Raw genomic sequence first — 17,610 nt, 5'->3', positions numbered from 1 at the left:
AGCCACTATCTCCAGGTCCACGTTGTCATATCCCATTACTTGGGGAAACTTAGAATAACTGGTAGTTGGTACAGGGATACCAGCTGAGGTCAGAGATTTCTCCCCCGATATCTCTGCACCAAATTCCAGCCAACTCATAATGACAGTCCATGCTTTTCACAGGAGGAACACTGTTAACAAGTATGGGCTAGTAGGCTTATCATGGAACATTCAGTAACCTACCTCTCACCATACTTTTTCTGTTGCAGAAAGACCCACATACTGCCACATAATAGCAGAATTTATGTATTTGCAAATAAATACTGCAGACATAAAATTCCACCAAATCTGAATTGTGAATGTACTGCTCTTTGACTTCTTTAGGTGACAGAAAAATACCTTGGAAATTAGATGGGCCCTACTGAAGCACATTTTGCTTTAAATTAGAGTACTGAATGGGACATGGTGAACTGTACTAATGCTGATGAAGAGGTGAATGGAAGTATTAAACAAATGGACAGAGAAAGCAACAATACAGAGACAGTATTTGGTCAAAGAAACACATGTAGAAATCCTTTACATATTATTTTAATTTTTCCAGATGTGAAGAACAATGTGAAGGAATAATCAAAACATGCTGGATGAAAGTAAATCATAGACGTCGATCAGAATTTTACCAAATAAATTCAGTTTATGGTAATTTTTGTGACCAATTAATTATCTCTATGCCATCTCAAACATCAAATCAGCACCAATTTCGACCTGCTCTAGATCGTCTGTGATTGCGTAAATGAGACTATATAACTGCATGATTTATGTTTTTTTAGATATTACTTATAACATGCTACACCATTTTCAAGTTAATGTATCTATATGATATGTAATGTCAAATCCTAGTGTCAATTCCTATACCTGTCTGTGCAATGTGTGCTTGCATTACATGTCGACTCTCTCTTACAATCCACAACAAATAGCTTGATTTGATCTCAAGTGCTGTGTTCTACCCCCCGGCTTGGTTTACAACTATTACATAAATACATAAGTGAAATATCTAGATCGAATTCCCAAACAAAATCTGTAAAACTATATTTTGTAACATTATGAAGTTTGTTTCTTTCTTTACGATTACATCATACACACAATAAAATACTATTGCAAATTTAAGAAGTAAGGACAGCCAACGTTAAGATAAAGTAGTTGTTTAATGCAATCTTAAAGCGTTCTATTCATCCATTCAACACTAATCCCTCCCAACACGTTTGCCTCTCCCACCATCTTCCCAGTGACAGACAGGAAGAGAACACAGAAAATACATGCTCCTACCATCAGACAGCACTGGAGACTATTCAACCAAACCAAATTCATTACTTCCCCATAGGTAATCCTGAGGCACAAAAACCTTTAACACAACTCAAAATAGGACTGAATGTGTAAGGTGTGCAATATTGGAGAGGTTGGCAGCCGTGTTTCGACAATCAGATTTAATAGCGTGTGATGTGTCTATTTCAAAGAAAAATGAAAATGTTTTTGCTTCAAATGAATAGGTATAGTGAGTAAATATGTGAGGCAAAGGTGGTTATATTTAGAAGTATGTACTGTTTTATAACAAGTAATGTCATTAGTTAGGCCAGCACGAATTATATGCAAATGTCATTTGGTAGATTCAATTTTCATAATAAATATAACAAACGAAGCACTGTTCTATAGTTAAATATCATAGCCTTCATATTTTTCCAAAGAAAGGTGTTCCCGAAGGTGTAAATAATAACAATGAGTGAATGATGAGAGAACCTCCTTGTAAAGCACGTGAAGGGTATGAGTCACAAATCAATTTGTTTACATAAATGACACTTTGATGAGCAAGCTGCGACATTTTAGAAAGCAAAGTATGCATTTACACTAATAATTTGCATCCGATTAGTCAACTTTTATATGAGCTTGAATCTTTTCACTTGGATAGATGTGGGCACTGTTTGATGGGGACTATTGCAAACAGCGGCACACATCCATAAAGGTACGAGTATGTCTATATTCATAACCCAAAAAACTCCAACGTTGAAAAGTGTACACATATTTAGGGTTTCAGCTATGACCATAACACAATAAAACCAACAGATTCAAAGTTAAAAATTAAACTAATACAGATCCAATTCTAGATTACGTTCTATGGTATAAAAAATATATAAGAATTGTAATTAACATTATCAAAAACATACAAAATTCCTTCCATTTCAGTTCGTGGTATACGCTTGATTTATTGTGTATTTAAAACATTAAAGAAACAGTAGCAATATTTTCACCATTTGTAGTCCTTCAAGCCTAGAGGGAGCAAACATCGCTTCCAACTTTTAACAGTTATTTTGTACAGAGGAATTAGAAAAGTGTAAAATGTGGTGCAATACAAGCAATAGATGGAAATTCATTCTATTTTGTTCCTCACAATAAACCACGCAGGCTGGATATAAAAGATACAAATAAAACAATAGCAATAAAAAAAGTAACGTACAATGCTGGTAGTTGACAAAAACGTGTTATGGCTCGTCTCTTACAGTAAACCATATGGATCATATAAACGAGGCAACGCAGCAAACATTGAAGTCTTATCTGCCCTATCACATAGTTTAAAAGCATCATTAAATAATCGTATTCCTTTGTTCTTAAATAGGGCAAGTAGTCAATTTCGTCTTGAACCAGAGACTTTTGTGCAAAAAGTCATAAAAAGGCAATATTGAGTCTCTGTCCCCCAGTGTACACATGCGAAAGTGGGACAGAAGAATGTCCTATTTCGCGTGATATACTCTTGTCGGATTGGCCCTAATCTAAATTTCATATATAGCGAGTGCATCATTTCTTGGTATAACACATCTAAGTATGGCGTATGTGTTTTTGTAAAGTATGTAAGATGTGAACCCTTGAATATATTCTTGATCATAATTCTCTACTTAGTTGGTTGGCAGTTGAAGGAATTCTGCTGCTAATTATGAAGATGAACTTCATTCACCATTAGGCATCCTTGACAGATGGTTTTCTCTCAGCATTAAAATGATTAGGATTCTGCCCGAGAGAGTTCTGGTCTAGATCGCTAAGCATGTTACTTACATGGCTGATTCAATTGTATACTTTAGGCCCTTTAGAATTAATACTTTCATGGCAGATGTGAATACACTGTTGCCAGATGGTTTCTGTTCTGGCTGATCCAATATAGGAATGGACAAAGAACAGGTTTGTTAGAAACAGGTCTTATGCCTACCTCTGCATTCCTATGCCACCTTTTCTAGCTGGCCCCAGTTTATTTTAAATTATCTCTTTACTGGTAGTTCTGACTTCAACACCATGGAAGGTTTGTCTTTCACTATGAAAGACAAACCTTTTGCACTGCACCATCCAGGACATCTCTCAATCATGGCACTGTTATAATTTGTAGTCCGTGACAGCAAAACTGCATTCACTGCATACAGCAGAATAGGTTCCTTCTTACCAAGCAACTTGGAGACATTGAACCCAGACTCCAAGCAGGTTGTGACATTATTTATAAATATACTGAATAAAAGAGGTGTTAAAACACAACCTTGATAAATTCCTAATGGGATGGGAAAAAAGGGGACTGAATTCCCCATTAGGGCCAAATCAAACCATCACCTTATTTCAGGAGTAGAGACCTCTAATTCTGACAACAAAGGAAGATCTATTCCCAGCTGCTTAAGAGTGCTCCAGGGCTTTGATCTGCACACTGGATCAAACACAGACTAAGAAAGGTAAGGTATAGTAGGCATTTTTTGATTTGCAATATTTTTATTTCATATTAGATGTAAACACAATGCCTGCTCTATAGTTCCTATCCTTTTACTAAAGCCTGCCTGACAGTCAGTTAATATTTAGTGTGCTTCAGCCCAACCCTGTAAATTGTTCAGGAGGACTAGCACTAATATTTTCCCCACCCCATCCACAAGGGAAATAGCCTTTTAATTATTTTGCCAGTGTGGCTACCTTTTTTGTGTAAAGGGACCAGAATGACAGATCGCTAAGACTATGGAACGCAATGTAACTGTAGTGATGCATTATAGGCCCTACCCAGAATACCTGCCAAGTATACAGGGTCTATTAGAAAGAGATCTACACAGACCAAATCTGGGTCAGGGGCTTTACTGGCTTGTTTCTGTCTTATGGCTTTTGTCACCTCAGGAAACAGGGAGATATGTAAGTGCTCAACATTGCCTGCATTTATGCTCACTGGTTTACACTAGTCCATATCATTTCTTGGTTATACAGCTGTTTAAGCTGCAATACCCACACATTTGCCCCAAGGTGATGTTCAGTCTTTAGATTCCGTCCCTTTATAACAGATGTAACCAATATTCCAGAACTCCTTGGCAATTTTTGATTTTACAGCATCCAATAGTACATGCTAGGCCCTTGCTTGTCATCCTGCTTTTTTCTTCAAAAGCAGTTTCTTAAATTCCTCTGTGAGGTCCAAAAAAGTGCTTTTGAACAAGCTGAATTTCTTCACTTCCCCAGAGCTAAAGAGAGTTCTTTCTTATACGACTGACCTTCAGCATCTTACCACTCAAATGGATTACTCTCTTCCCTTTTAGTGGGTTTCACTATTATCTAGAGTGATACAATTTCTAGAAAACAGTGAGCTGAAAGAAGCAGGGATTTTTTATTTCCTACCAAGTTCAGGGATCTGTGATTGTTTGTGTGTTATTTGCTATTAAACTCATGAGTATGGATAATCCTTACCATGCTTTTTTAGAGACAGCCTTGCCGACCTTGTGTTAAGACTTTTTTCAGGGCCAATGAATACATTAAATTATCCATATGGATAGCTTTATCATCATGCCTTCTATTCATATATTCTATATATTTGTCTGCAAGTAGGAGGCTGTGACCATTTTCACTTCTAAGTCTCATCTTTAGGTCGACCACACTGCACACTGCCTCAACATTAATCAGTACATAGTATATCAGGTTTTCCTTACATCCCTGCCTGAAAGTGCAATTTGCCAAACTGTCCAACTGAGCACAGCCATTCAAACATCACGTCTGTATTCAATATTAAAGTGCTAAAACTTCTAACTCCTTTTGTTTTCATTTTTCAGAACTAATCGGTTCCAGGGCCCCCCAGCCTTCATCATCTTCTGGACACAAAATCTCCAGTGATCTATTTGAGGAGGGATGTTAAAGTCATCAGACACTATTAATATATTATTGGTATGATATGTTTTATCATTTATAGCCTTTCCAGTGACACCCTCCAGTACAATGGGCTATTCTCTTTACCCTTATGACCTTGTAGCATATTATATATGCTTTCCTTCTTTGTTGAGTATTTGGTTAACCATACATGTTGGACGTTCTGATGGAGAGTGTCACAAGGAGTCATCGTATAAATACCTATAATGTAAGGGGAAAATATATTGATAGCCCTCCTTTGGATGGTCCTTGTTTTTCTTACTTGCCATGATCTGAAAATCGGCATACATATCTAAGGCAACCTCTATTAATGCCCACATCTACATGAACACAGTCAAAGTCTTACTCTTTATAAGGGAGTGTTATGTCTGTATTTAGAGTATAAAGGGGAAGCAAATGGCTGATTACCAGTGAAAACATGGAATGGGTTTCCCAAAGACAAGTATGATTTTTCCTATCAATAAAAAGCAAGCAAGTACAAATCCATATATAAATTGTTTTACCCACTGACATATATATATATATAGATATATGTGTGCTTACTGTAGTTCCATATATCTAAATGTTTATGGCTATGATTACAATGTAGAAGTTGTGACTCTCATTCCTTTCCAGAAGTGATGACATATTTCTTTATAAATTTCCAGAAAGTCAGATATTTCCCCGAATTTAGAAGTAACCCTGTTGGAGTACATTTCCAGCTTTCTTTGTGAATCAGCCCCTAGACCACTAGGTTTTTCTAGGAGTATAACATACTACCTTATTATGATGATACAAGGAATGTTCAAAGATTTGAAATGTTTATCAGTGTGGGGAACTTATTAGATTACCTGCATGCATGATCTTAATGGGGTGGTTTTTACATCCACAGGTATGTATTCATGAATGTCACCTATCATCTTAAGGTAACTGTTTCATATGAAGGAGGCCAAGTGAAAGATATATTTTTTATATGCTCTTAGAACAAATGCTGCTCTCTTAAAAACATAGGTTAATGGGATTTGTTTTCAGTCTCTGATAGTTGTTGGTATTGTTCAATTGTTGATATGCCTCTTGTAGATAATCACAATCTGAAGCATTCCATATAGTCAGTGCCTAAGAGTAAGGACAAACTGTTCAAATGATGAAGAAATTGAGAGACAGTTGGAGGAAGTCAAACAGAGATTCCAAAGAAGAGGCTATCCATGGAAGTGTATCAAACAAGGCATGGATTGAGCTAGATCCACAAATAGAGCTAAAACCCTACTTGAAACTGAAGGGAAACACAAAGAGGATGTCGACCAATGCATACAGCTTATACCATACAGTAAGGAAAGCACAGAAATACAAAAAGTCATTAATAAACATCGGAAAATGTTGGTAGATGACGTGCACATTGGAGAATTGGTAAGGAATAAAGTGCCATCATTAAGAGTTCTCTGATTAATCACATCAAACCTGGTTGGATAAACAAAAAATTGATTTGTCAAATGTAAAAAATGTAAAGTGTGTGAGGTCAGCTTAAACAAAAAAGAAATAAAAGCCTACAAGTGCCAACCAGTATTGATAAAGCAAAGAATCATGTCTGATACCACTTTCGTGGTATATGTGATGGAATGTGAATGCGGACTTAAGTATGTGGAAAGTACAATTTGCACACTTAAAAAATGGATCCTTGAACATATTAGAGCTTCCAAAACAGGGACATAAGTTATGCCATGACAAAACATCATGTATAGGACCAAGAAAGTAAGTGGAGGACAGTGCAATATTGTGGTATAGTGAGCATAACCAGTGTGGTGGGGACAGAATCCTCAAACTCTGTAGATTGGAATCCACATTCATCATTAGGCTACGTACAAAATCCCCACAAAGTCTTAACATGGATGAAGAACCTTACTCACATTTGCTACTGGAGAGACATTACAAAGAAGTAAAACATGAGGATTAGTTAAAAAAAATAAGAATGTTGTATACATAGGAAGAACTATTGATGGAGGGATTATGTCATGTTACCCTGTAATGTTTAGGAGGTATGGGGCAGCGGGTTGGTGAAACATGGATTGAAATCTGGCGATGTAATTGCACCACAGATATTGATTTGAATGATCAGTATTGAATCACATACTACTATGTTAAGGACTTAGCACAGATGTGTAGGTCACTGAGCTTGTAAAGAGTCTTGACAAGCAATGTGGTAGCAGTGATAGGTCACTTAGCCCGAAAGTCAAGAGAGTGACAAATTACTTTAAGCAAAGGTAGAGTTATTGTGTGTGCATGCTTCATAGGAATATATATGGTGTACTGTACTGTTATTTAATGCACTAGCAGAAATCGGCATAATAATAGTGTGAAAATTGTGTAGAATTGAACCTCCTGATTAAAGAGATTTGGTGTAAGGTGACCACAAGATATCTGTGACAAAATATGTGGCACAAATATTTACTTTTTGATAAAGGAACTACATGACCCATAATGCTGCATATTGGTGATGGTAGTTTAAATATATATAAGGTGACGGCAATGACAAACTCACGTATTGTGAAAAAGACTTTGGTAGTTGAAAAGAGTGAAAGGTTTGGATTGTGACCTATGGAACAATAAAGCTGCAGGAATAGAAGTCATAGGAGTGCAGCATTTTAATTTGGAATTGTATAGATAGATAGATAGATAGATAGATAGATAGATAGATAGATAGATAGATAGATAGATAGAAATATAGATATGGTTATTTGGTAGGTAGTTATAGCTGGGACATAGTTTCCATAGAAAAATAGTTTTTTGATGGCCATATATCTTTGGCACTATTTGACAAATCATCACAAGATTGATTGATTGATCCATCAAGCGGGGACTGAGAAAAAACGGGGGGGCAAAAAAAGTGTGTTTGTCATGTTAATTCCCATAGACATGCCTGCAGCCCGAACCGCTGGATGGAATCACACAAAATATGTCAGAAAGGTAGCTTTTGGTCTACAGATCACAGCTGGGTGGAAACTGGATTGAACTTGAGTGATAGCACTGTCCAATTCTCACAGAAAATAGGCTGTTATATGGTTTCTTAATTATGAGAATGTTCCATTAAAATCTATTTATATATATTTGTATAGTGCCACAGGCACCCCATCCCCCCAGGGCTTTACATGGGTGGCCCAGTGCCCACCCAGGGCATGCACACAACATTATCTTGGGTGCTGCAGTTGAAGCCCGAGGGTATCTGCAGCCCATCCGGCTTTCCGCATGCATCCTGGGTGCATTGGGAGCCGGCTTTGCTCCCGCCCGGCAGGAGCAGCTGTTTTTGTTTACTGCCTCCAGGCAGGAGCAATCTGAATTTCCCTGCCCCTAAGAGGGCAGGCAGGAAAACATGTCTGTTCCAAAACATTTTAACGCTCCCACCAGGTGGGAGCAGACATGCCTTCGCTGCCCATGCTCCTGCATACAGGGAAAATTGTGTGTCCCATGAGTGGGCTTCTCCAGTAAGCCACCCTTGGTGGGTGGGGTCCGCGGAGCCTTCACAGGCCCCAGGCCCCTAGGTGGGCAGCTGCACCAATGTAATGGACTGCTCCCCTATTAGTGGTCATGGGGCCTTAGGGACTGTCCCCCTGTAGGGGCATGGTGGAAGTGCACATGCATGTCCTCTACTGGGTAAGAGGTGGTGTTGACCAATGTAGGTGGGTCCAGCCATGTCAGGCCCAGGGGTGTGCACTTGCACTAGAGGATCTTTGGAGGTGTGGAGCCTTGACCAATAGGCCAGGGTGTGCACACCCACATGACGGTGGTTTAATATATATTGAGTCTGGCATAGCTGGCCTCCATGTGCCTACCTGCACCAGGGAGTCATACCCATAGTGAGTCTAGCACTCGCTCGTGTGCTTATACTGGCACCCAGGTGGTTTTCTATGTAGATATTAGTTCACACTTACACACAGGGATTGTAAATAGGGGCTGAGGCAAATATCACAGGCCAGTATAGGTGCACTTCCCCCTTGTGGTGGCTGTAACCTAAGTGTTAAGCCTTCCTCTGCAGGCTAGTATGTGTGCCAGGGCAATGTGCCCAGGGAGTGCAGAACACCCCTGCATGCTCCACTGCCATAGGGTAACATGGGAGAAAAGGGTCATATTAGGTCTGGCTGCAATAGTGGATTGCAGAGGAGCAGCCTCATGATGATTGATATCATTGGATTCAGAGTAACAAACCCCCCTCTAATGGGAAAGGTAGTTTTATTATTAATGCCCTGGAAATGCCACTACTAGAAAGTGGGCATTTCTAGATTTTAAAATGCTTTGTGTATCCTGTAAATCCAGCTTCAATCTACTGGGTGCAGGGGAAAGGGACATCTGTGCATTCCCCAAGTGACATCTATAAATCTTGGGCATTCTTGGGCATTCAGAATGACAGACCCCTGCCATTTAGGACCTGGGATAGATCAATGGGAGGGAGAGGTTTCTGCCACTTGGCCTCTCAAGGTTAGTGCATGTCTCCACTAAAAATAAAGATCTACATTCCACGTCCTCAGGTGGATGGGGAGGAAATTTAGTGGTGACATCTGTGGTTTAAAGGAGAATCTTTTGAACCGCCCTTAACTTTAAATGCACACTTTTGCATAACTAGAGGTGCTATCCTACAGCACGGGAGCGTTACATCTATGGTGATGTGGGACCGGTGCTGCTGGACTGCGTGGTGCGCACTGCCAGATGAATCTGTTGTGCGCAGGGGGATAACTGTCTGGGGAAGGGATCCATGCACCCTTCCTGTATTGTGGCTGGTCTGAGCCGACTGTCTGCTGCTGTGTTGTAACCTGAGGTGTGCTCTCCAAAGGCAAGTGGGCTACTCCCTCTTCTCTGTGGAGATCTCAGGGACATCAGAGACCTCTTGCAAGGGATTTACATCATCTGCTGGTACCATCTGGAGAGAGGTGCCTTCTTCTACACCTACATCAAATGCTGGACTCCACCAGGCATCAGCGGCTTAAGCGTGGAGTAAGTACTGTGTCCGAGACTGGAATTACTTGGTATGGAGCCTGCGATTACTGCCCACACTTCAGGTGAGTAGCCCTTCATTGGGAAGACCACTACACACTGAGATGTCTTGTAGTGTGAGCAGGATCACCCATTGCGGGACAGCATGTCGCCAGCTGTTGTTGACCCTTGGCTGCACACGCATTGTGTGCTGTGCCCCGTTCACAGCTTGCAACCCTCAGAAGTGAGGGTGCAACCAGAGTTGTGCTTTACATTGCCTTGTATGGTACAACTGAACTTGCATCAAACTGGGCGACAGGGGAGCCTGGTGCAACAACAGTCATCAAGCACCAGATGTTGTGCCTTATTCCAGAGAGTCATGGAAATGAAGTTCCTTGAGTGACTGGATGAACTAGGCCGACTCAAGTCATTGAGCGCTATACATTGTGCCTCATTCCAGAGAAGTGCAGGATTTACTTACCTCGTGGGAACGTCCAGGAGTGTCTGGTGCAGTTCAAGTCATCACACTCCAGACTAGTGACACCTCCTGAGGAAGTACCACATTGGGAATTGTCTTTGGAGTGATCATATGGTCAGGCTGATTCAGGTCATCAGGCCCCTGACGTTGTGCTTCTTTTTTGTGGAAGTACATCATTGAGCACTTTTCACGTGGGAGCATAACAGTCTGGTGTAACTTAAGTGTTTGTGCACCAGATGCAACACCTCCTTCTAAAGGGGGTGCAGACCTAGTAACTCATTGTGTGCATTCAGAATTGTCAAGGGCGACCCAAGTGAACATGCCCCTATGGTGCACCTTGATTCCAGAGGTGCCAAAATTGGTAACTATTTTGTAACGCTGACTGTCTGGAGGGGCTGGGCACCACGGTGGCTAATGGGCGTCCCAGTGACTCTCCCCCTGTATGTTGCAGTCCTCTCAGTGAACCTCCTACTGGAAGCCCAGCTGTCTCCTTGCTAACTGTTGTCAGGTTGGCTGTTTTCTTTTCTCCGCCCCTCCCATTTTGTCCCTGGATACTTCACAGTGTGAATAGGGCCACTAGTGGCCTAGTATCCAGGGGGAGGTGTGACTCAATCTATGATTTGGGGTAGGGTGGGATAGCCAATGCTGATTGGTAGGTGGAGGGCAGTCTGGGACCCAAGGTGCCTTCAACCACAGTGGCATCCACTAGCCAGAGATCATGGCACTGCATTAGGGTGCCGGGGCACATGAGGGTGAGTGCACAAGGTGACTGATACCCGTGGCACTAACAGATGGTGCAGAGTGGATGGGCTGGAGTGAGTGCAGGTGAATGCGAGGGCAACACCATGGTGTTGCTGGTCATGTTCTTCTGCCACGGATTTCCTGAGGTTGGCATTATGATTTATTAGTGCAGCCTAGGCTGCAGTGCTATATGGAAGTGTTGCAACCCTTATATGCACTTATTGCTGTAAGCGTTAGAAACCGGAGTGCAACCTGAATTTAAGTGTTACATCAAAGTTGGTAAACTCTAGGGTGGGTCTTGTGCTGACAACTTTTGGCACTGCATGAGGATGGAGGGAGGGAAAGTATTGTTTTCTCACTTGTCTTGCTAAACATGATTTATGCCCAGATTTCCATGATACTCATGCCATGTTGACAATGTGCATGTTGAATACAGGTTTTATATACCTATATGGTGTGTGAAGTAATATTTGTGTCGCTCAGCATGGTTGTGGTGGGGAAGTGCTTTGCCCTTGCTTTGCAAATTGCCTCTATGATAAGCCTGACTTCTCTGTACCAAGGTACCCAAGGGTGAGTGCAGGTTATGCAGCGAGTGCAATCACCCACCCCTGACAGGAGTGGCAAAATTCTGCCTGACTGGAGCCTTATCACAGCACTCCAATTAAGAATAAACCAATGAGCATGATCATTAGGACCAATGGTGATCAGATTAAAACATTAATAAGTTGGCCAAAATGGCCCTTCTTTATTTGCCTGCACAAAGCCTTCTTTTTCAAAGGTCTGACAGGGGATGTTAAGAATTTCAACTCTACCAGGGAAATTTTGAGAAGTCATCTCTTTCTCATGTATTGAACTTGCAAAATGTTCCACTGTTGTGTTAAATCATGCCTACAGTTGCATTATTACTGCACAGATGCCAGTGCATTCAATCTCTTTAGCAGATTTTGGAGGTTTAGTTAGTCTGAAATGTTTCATGTTTTTCAACAAGACCAACAAACAATAAGGAATTAAACTTCATTTTTTAAGAATTTTAGCTTCACATTTTTCGGAAATTCATGAAATTATTAACTTGGTTATGCAAAGTGTGCAGAAAAGACGTCTTGCCATTTTGCAGACCCATAATCACAGGTGGGAAGCAAGATGCAAACTTTCTACAGTCTCACAAATTCTGCTCACAAATTTGGTACGTAAACTAAGGCAATAAAGGATAGAGAGAAGATTGAGAATAAAAGTAAACTTTTCCACATACAGTAACATACAAGGGCATCTGCTCCACTGAAAATGGCTTTAACTACTATTAGGAAATGTTGCATTGCAGCACACCTGCTGGCCAACTGAGCCTGGGCATTTTGCTCAACTTAAGATCCTGCCAAACTCTGATATGTTAGGGCCAAAATGCCTATAACCTTTAGCCATAAACAGTGCTAATGTCAATGACAACTACTCTATGCATTAAGTGCTTAACAGTTTACTTTCCATTGTTGGTCCTTGACACTGCATTTATCAAACAGTATTGTATGAGGTGTAGTTCATTAATAGGAATTCAAATATTAAATGTGTGTATTCAGGGTATACAAGGAAGTATACTTGGCTTGTGAACATAATTATTGCTTTAATGCAAAAACAAAAATGACAGCGGTACAAAGTGCACATTTTGGGATTATTTTCCAGAAGATTATTGGTTCCACTAGATGCATGTAGGCTACAGAAAGCGGAAGTTAGGCTAATGCCTCCCTGAAGAAATCACCAGCTTTTATTTAAAACTAATGAACTCATTAAAATTTAATTACACAGACAGTGATATGCTTCCATTATTGACACAGGGTTGAAAGTTTTTTTTCATTAATTTAGAGCAGATTTAAATTTTCTCTGTAGTTTTTTCATTATTTTACTCGGTTGATTTCTTCGGGGAGAATACAATTTATCAAGTCAAGGTGACACATATAATAATATTTCAAATATATCTTTGATTAGCAAATATGTAAAGCAGAGATGCTAACGTGGCATATGTTTCAGCATCTTTTCTACATTGAGAGTTATTTTCAGAGAATACCAGACACTTTACTAAAAAAAAAAAGGGTTTTTTGCACACTGTACATTTCAATGATCTGCCATATATCATTAAAATAATGATTAACCCAGATTTGCGGTAAAGCTTATTTTGTAAGCCGTTTCTCACTGCAGACGTGTATTATTGGACATGCATTTTCATTCAGTGTTCGACAACATGACATGCATGTTTATATGTCATTTGTAAATTTTTAATATCCCTTTCAATATCGGGATTGTTCTAATTTTACACCTGAGATAGTGGGTTGGTCGTGAACTTAAACACGCATGTCCATATGGGGAAAAAAGTTCTGTACCCAGCCACAATCTGCAGTTACCAATGATTGGCTGAAGCTCTGTTTGGGGGTATCCTGGAAAATACCGACAGAAAATATAAAAATAATGGCTGTGGCGTTATGTTGTTGCAGCAGGCAATCTGTCCCTGCCAGCTTGGAAGCGTGCAAAATGAGATAGAAAAACATACAAGGAATAAACATGTCTGAAGGGCATATTGAAGCAATATTCCGTGTGATCTGAAAAGTGAAACAACCTCAATATTTCTGCCTGTGCAAATGGGGAAAACTCAAAACCACAATAGCGTTGTCACACTAACACACGTGTGTGTGTGTGTGTGTGTGGGGGGGTGCGTGTCTGTCTCTTTCTTCACAGCAGATATAGAACGGTGGCGCAAAATATACTGTGTTCGGTGACAAGAGACACTAAGCGTGCGTGCGGGTGAATTCTCCACTGGCCTAACCCGCGGTGATACGCACACTTGTGCACTGAATAACATATCCAAACGATAAACCAAAGGGATTTTCTGCTTACACCACTACCTATTAATGTATACTAGATATTGAGAAGACAAAAAGCACTCGTCTCTTGAAGGTTGTTTACAGATAGATATTCCGAAATACACGGGAGTGTGTATGATTAAGTTACACACACGGCACTATAAATTACACTCTCCAGAGGCAGAGAGGACGGTCGTCAATCACGGTGACTCCGCACAACGCTACTGTCGACACAGAGGCTTGCTCACCCAAGGCACTCGCGGGACATTACTGTGCATTTATCGGCGATGCAGATACTTAAATCCACCTCAGTGCCAGGCGCACGCAGATAGGAGATAGGTAGCAAATACACCAGGCATGAATGGGAACCCAACCCCGAGCAGAGTGTAATGTATGGCCACGCATTTCTCAAGAAGAAACTGCGTTGGGAAAACACTGCTGACATCAGGGACTGCAGTTTCTTGGACAGAAGTAGGATCTCTCTTAAGAAGATAATCGCCGCCTCTTAATAGCTTGATGCAGAATTGGATTCTGCCATTACCCGGATTATACCGTCCTAATCTGTAGTGATTTTAGGCTCGAGATGGATAGTATGTGTTAGGTGCTATACGACGGTGCTTGGACTGCACAAGTAAATACACCCGTCAACTGGGCTGAAAATAATCCATTTGAATGTTTTCTTCTGCTCATATGCTCCGTGCACATAGTCGGCCACGGGCATGCTTAAGTAAGCATACATCTACAAATTGTTTACCATGTGTAAACTTCCACAGCAGTAGCGTAGCAAAGGTACAATGGGCCCTAATGCATGTAAGGAAATGGTGCACCCATCCGCTCTTTTGGTAGTAAAAAAGCTATATTTGGAGAGCTGTGAGCCCCCGAAGACATCTGGGTCCCGGTGCCACTGCGCATGCTGCAACCGTGATAGCACCGCCCGTGTTCCAAAGAGAAAGTTGGAAAGTGTACTCGTGCTACACTGTAGTGGTGGTGGTGAGTTGCTTGACCGCCGCTTAAACACACTCAATAACCGAGTTATCTATGTGTAATAGCCACGCACGGTGCCATTCTCCCTTTTGCTGCAGCTCTCTATCTAGAGACTTACCACCCACCCTCTTGTTAATTCTCATAGACGTCGTTTGCTGATGCCAATGTAGACATACGTTGAAGCAATTAAACGGAGGGTGATGTTTTTTTCATTTATCCCCCCACCATACTCTCTGGAGCAAAACCTCGCCCCTATTTCACCCCTTGAAGCGGTACTGACGTTTGTCATACCTCCTTGAGGCTCAGACTGCAGTGTGTTTTCTTGTAGCTAACACAACGGTGTTTGAATCCACCCACTCTCAGCGGCTGTCTTAGTGTGCTGGTGATGGCATCCTGCAGTCTGATGTGCATCTGTGCTGTGTGTGTGTCTGTGTGAGCGGGGAGATGACGTGCTGCAATGAATGACCTGTGCAGTGCAACAGTCGGCGCGATTATCACACTTCTGTTGATACAAGGTGTTAAAGTGCGCCACTTTGGCGGGGCGGGGAGCTGGCCCTTGTAATGCTGAGCTACGTAGTGCGGGTGAAACACTTACTGGAAAGAGGTCTGCTCGTAAAACAGCTGGCATTTACCAATGCCCCAGTAGCAACTGCCACAAGAACTCTGGCTGCCTAAAACGCATAGTGTAGGCTGGGCGGTACTCATTAGAAAGTGCAGTGCTGATGAGCGATAGCTAGTTATCAGACTTCAGTCTCACAGTTCAAGACACTAGAGTGGGTGATATGCGCCAGCGCATGTCTGTCCTGCTACAAGTGCTCAACTCCACACTCTGCGAGCAAGGAGACTCGTCCTATTTCACACGCTGTGAGATACGCAGTACATATGCAAGAGTTGCTTTGTTTATTTCCTACTCAGTGCAGGAAAGAAGGGGTATGATGCAGAGATCCTACCTAAGCATGGCCGTATCTCCTTGCTTCACGAACTGATTGTCCACACTTGTCCAGGGGAAGCCAGGGCTCTGGCCGGAGGATATGCAGGAGGGCAGCAAGCAGCACAGGCTGAGTATCAGCGGGACCAGCCACTGGTTGTAGCTGCAGGAGCCATGAACCAGCAGCATCACGTCCATCCCTGACACACACAACCCACAAAACCAGAAAAACCAGTATCCGACAGGAGTCTAGTATCCAACAGAAGCAACAGCGACCTCCTGCACCGAGACTAACATAGGCAGCAGCAGAAGGAATCGTCTCCAACACCGAGGCGAATGCAGCATCCAGCTGCAGCAGCAACCCCGCCCCCAGCAGCAGCGATGCTTCTCTCCAGCTGCAGCCGTGAAGATCGTCCCTTCCAGCGGCTGCCAGCAGATCCACACTGCAGCTCGCCTTACAGCGCGCACACGCTCAGGAGGTCTGCCTGTGTGCTCGGGCGGCTCGCACACCATATAGCGAGCAGGAAGCGCGCAGGAGAATGAGAGCGGCTCAGCCAGCGGCACACGGCTTCCAGTCTCTGAGAGCCGGTTGCCACGCGGCCGTCTCCTTGGCAACCAGTGTGTGTCGGTGACTGGAGATGGAGCGGGGCGGACCTATCCCAACAACAACCCGGGGCCAGCGCGCAAAGATGCACCGACAGACTCACGGGCTGAAACGCGCGCAAAGGCAATTAAATGTATTGATTGCGCAATGGTGCCAGTCCTGGGAAATGGCCGTCAAACAGGCATTTTCCTGGCACATTAACTCCCTCAGCGAGGGAAGAGGAAGCGTCAGTAAAGGCCCATGTAAGTCAAAGTGAATGGCACCTGCGCCACTGGTACAGGCAGTGCTGGACAGCTGCCTTAGAAGTCTTAGAGTCTTAGAACCTTAGAGTGGCCATGTGCCTGCAGGGACATTCTGGGCAGTAACTATGGAAATTCAGGAAAATGGGTCAAAATTCTGGGCAAAGGGTGAATTTTACAGTCATATCTGAGGAAATCACTCGATAATATAAGAGCAGTTAGGCGGCCAAACCAAGGAGCAGTCAAAATAGGTTTGTGTTTCCTAGTTTGTAAACTGAATAGGAGCAGTGAGCAAGCATTCATATGTAGCCAGACTCAATGATTAAACAAAATTAACAAACATACTCACAACGCAGAATTTGACAGCCAGCATCAAGGGCAGCTTCGTGTACATTGCTAAAAGGATGTATGTTCTAGTAAAGTTGGAAGCAAGGCCAACCTTTGAGTCATTCACGCATTTCTGGTGTGGGCTACAGGCAACTGAAGTGCTTTCAGGGATGCGGAGGCTGCAATATAAAGCCCTGGAAGCGACCATTGCACTTCTTCGAGTTTGTATTGTTGTGATCACCCTAATTAGCCTGCGACAGAGGCATGGCTAGTCTAGATGAGCACCCGCTTAAGTGAAATCCACAATTAAATAGTCTTGGTCAGTAGGTTTTTTAAGGAGGATAAAGCAAAAAAAA

The 17,610-nt window shown here is 42.1% G+C and overlaps 1 protein-coding gene across 1 annotated transcript in view; it reads right to left on the bottom strand.

The window, feature by feature from the left end:
• Positions 1-16,789, bottom strand: part of NEGR1 (neuronal growth regulator 1) — a 2,074,771-nt gene extending 2,057,982 nt beyond the window's left edge. The window contains exon 1 of the mRNA XM_069232442.1: positions 16,107-16,789. Within this exon, the coding sequence (XP_069088543.1) occupies positions 16,107-16,282 (176 nt within the window). The 5' untranslated portion in view covers positions 16,283-16,789. The remainder of the gene's footprint in view (positions 1-16,106) is intronic.
• Positions 16,790-17,610: the final 821 nt, after the last annotated feature.

The sequence above is a fragment of the Pleurodeles waltl genome, chromosome 4_2, assembly GCF_031143425.1.
Source record: "Pleurodeles waltl isolate 20211129_DDA chromosome 4_2, aPleWal1.hap1.20221129, whole genome shotgun sequence".
Taxonomy (NCBI): domain Eukaryota; kingdom Metazoa; phylum Chordata; class Amphibia; order Caudata; family Salamandridae; genus Pleurodeles; species Pleurodeles waltl.
This window is presented reverse-complemented; position numbering and strand designations above follow the sequence as displayed.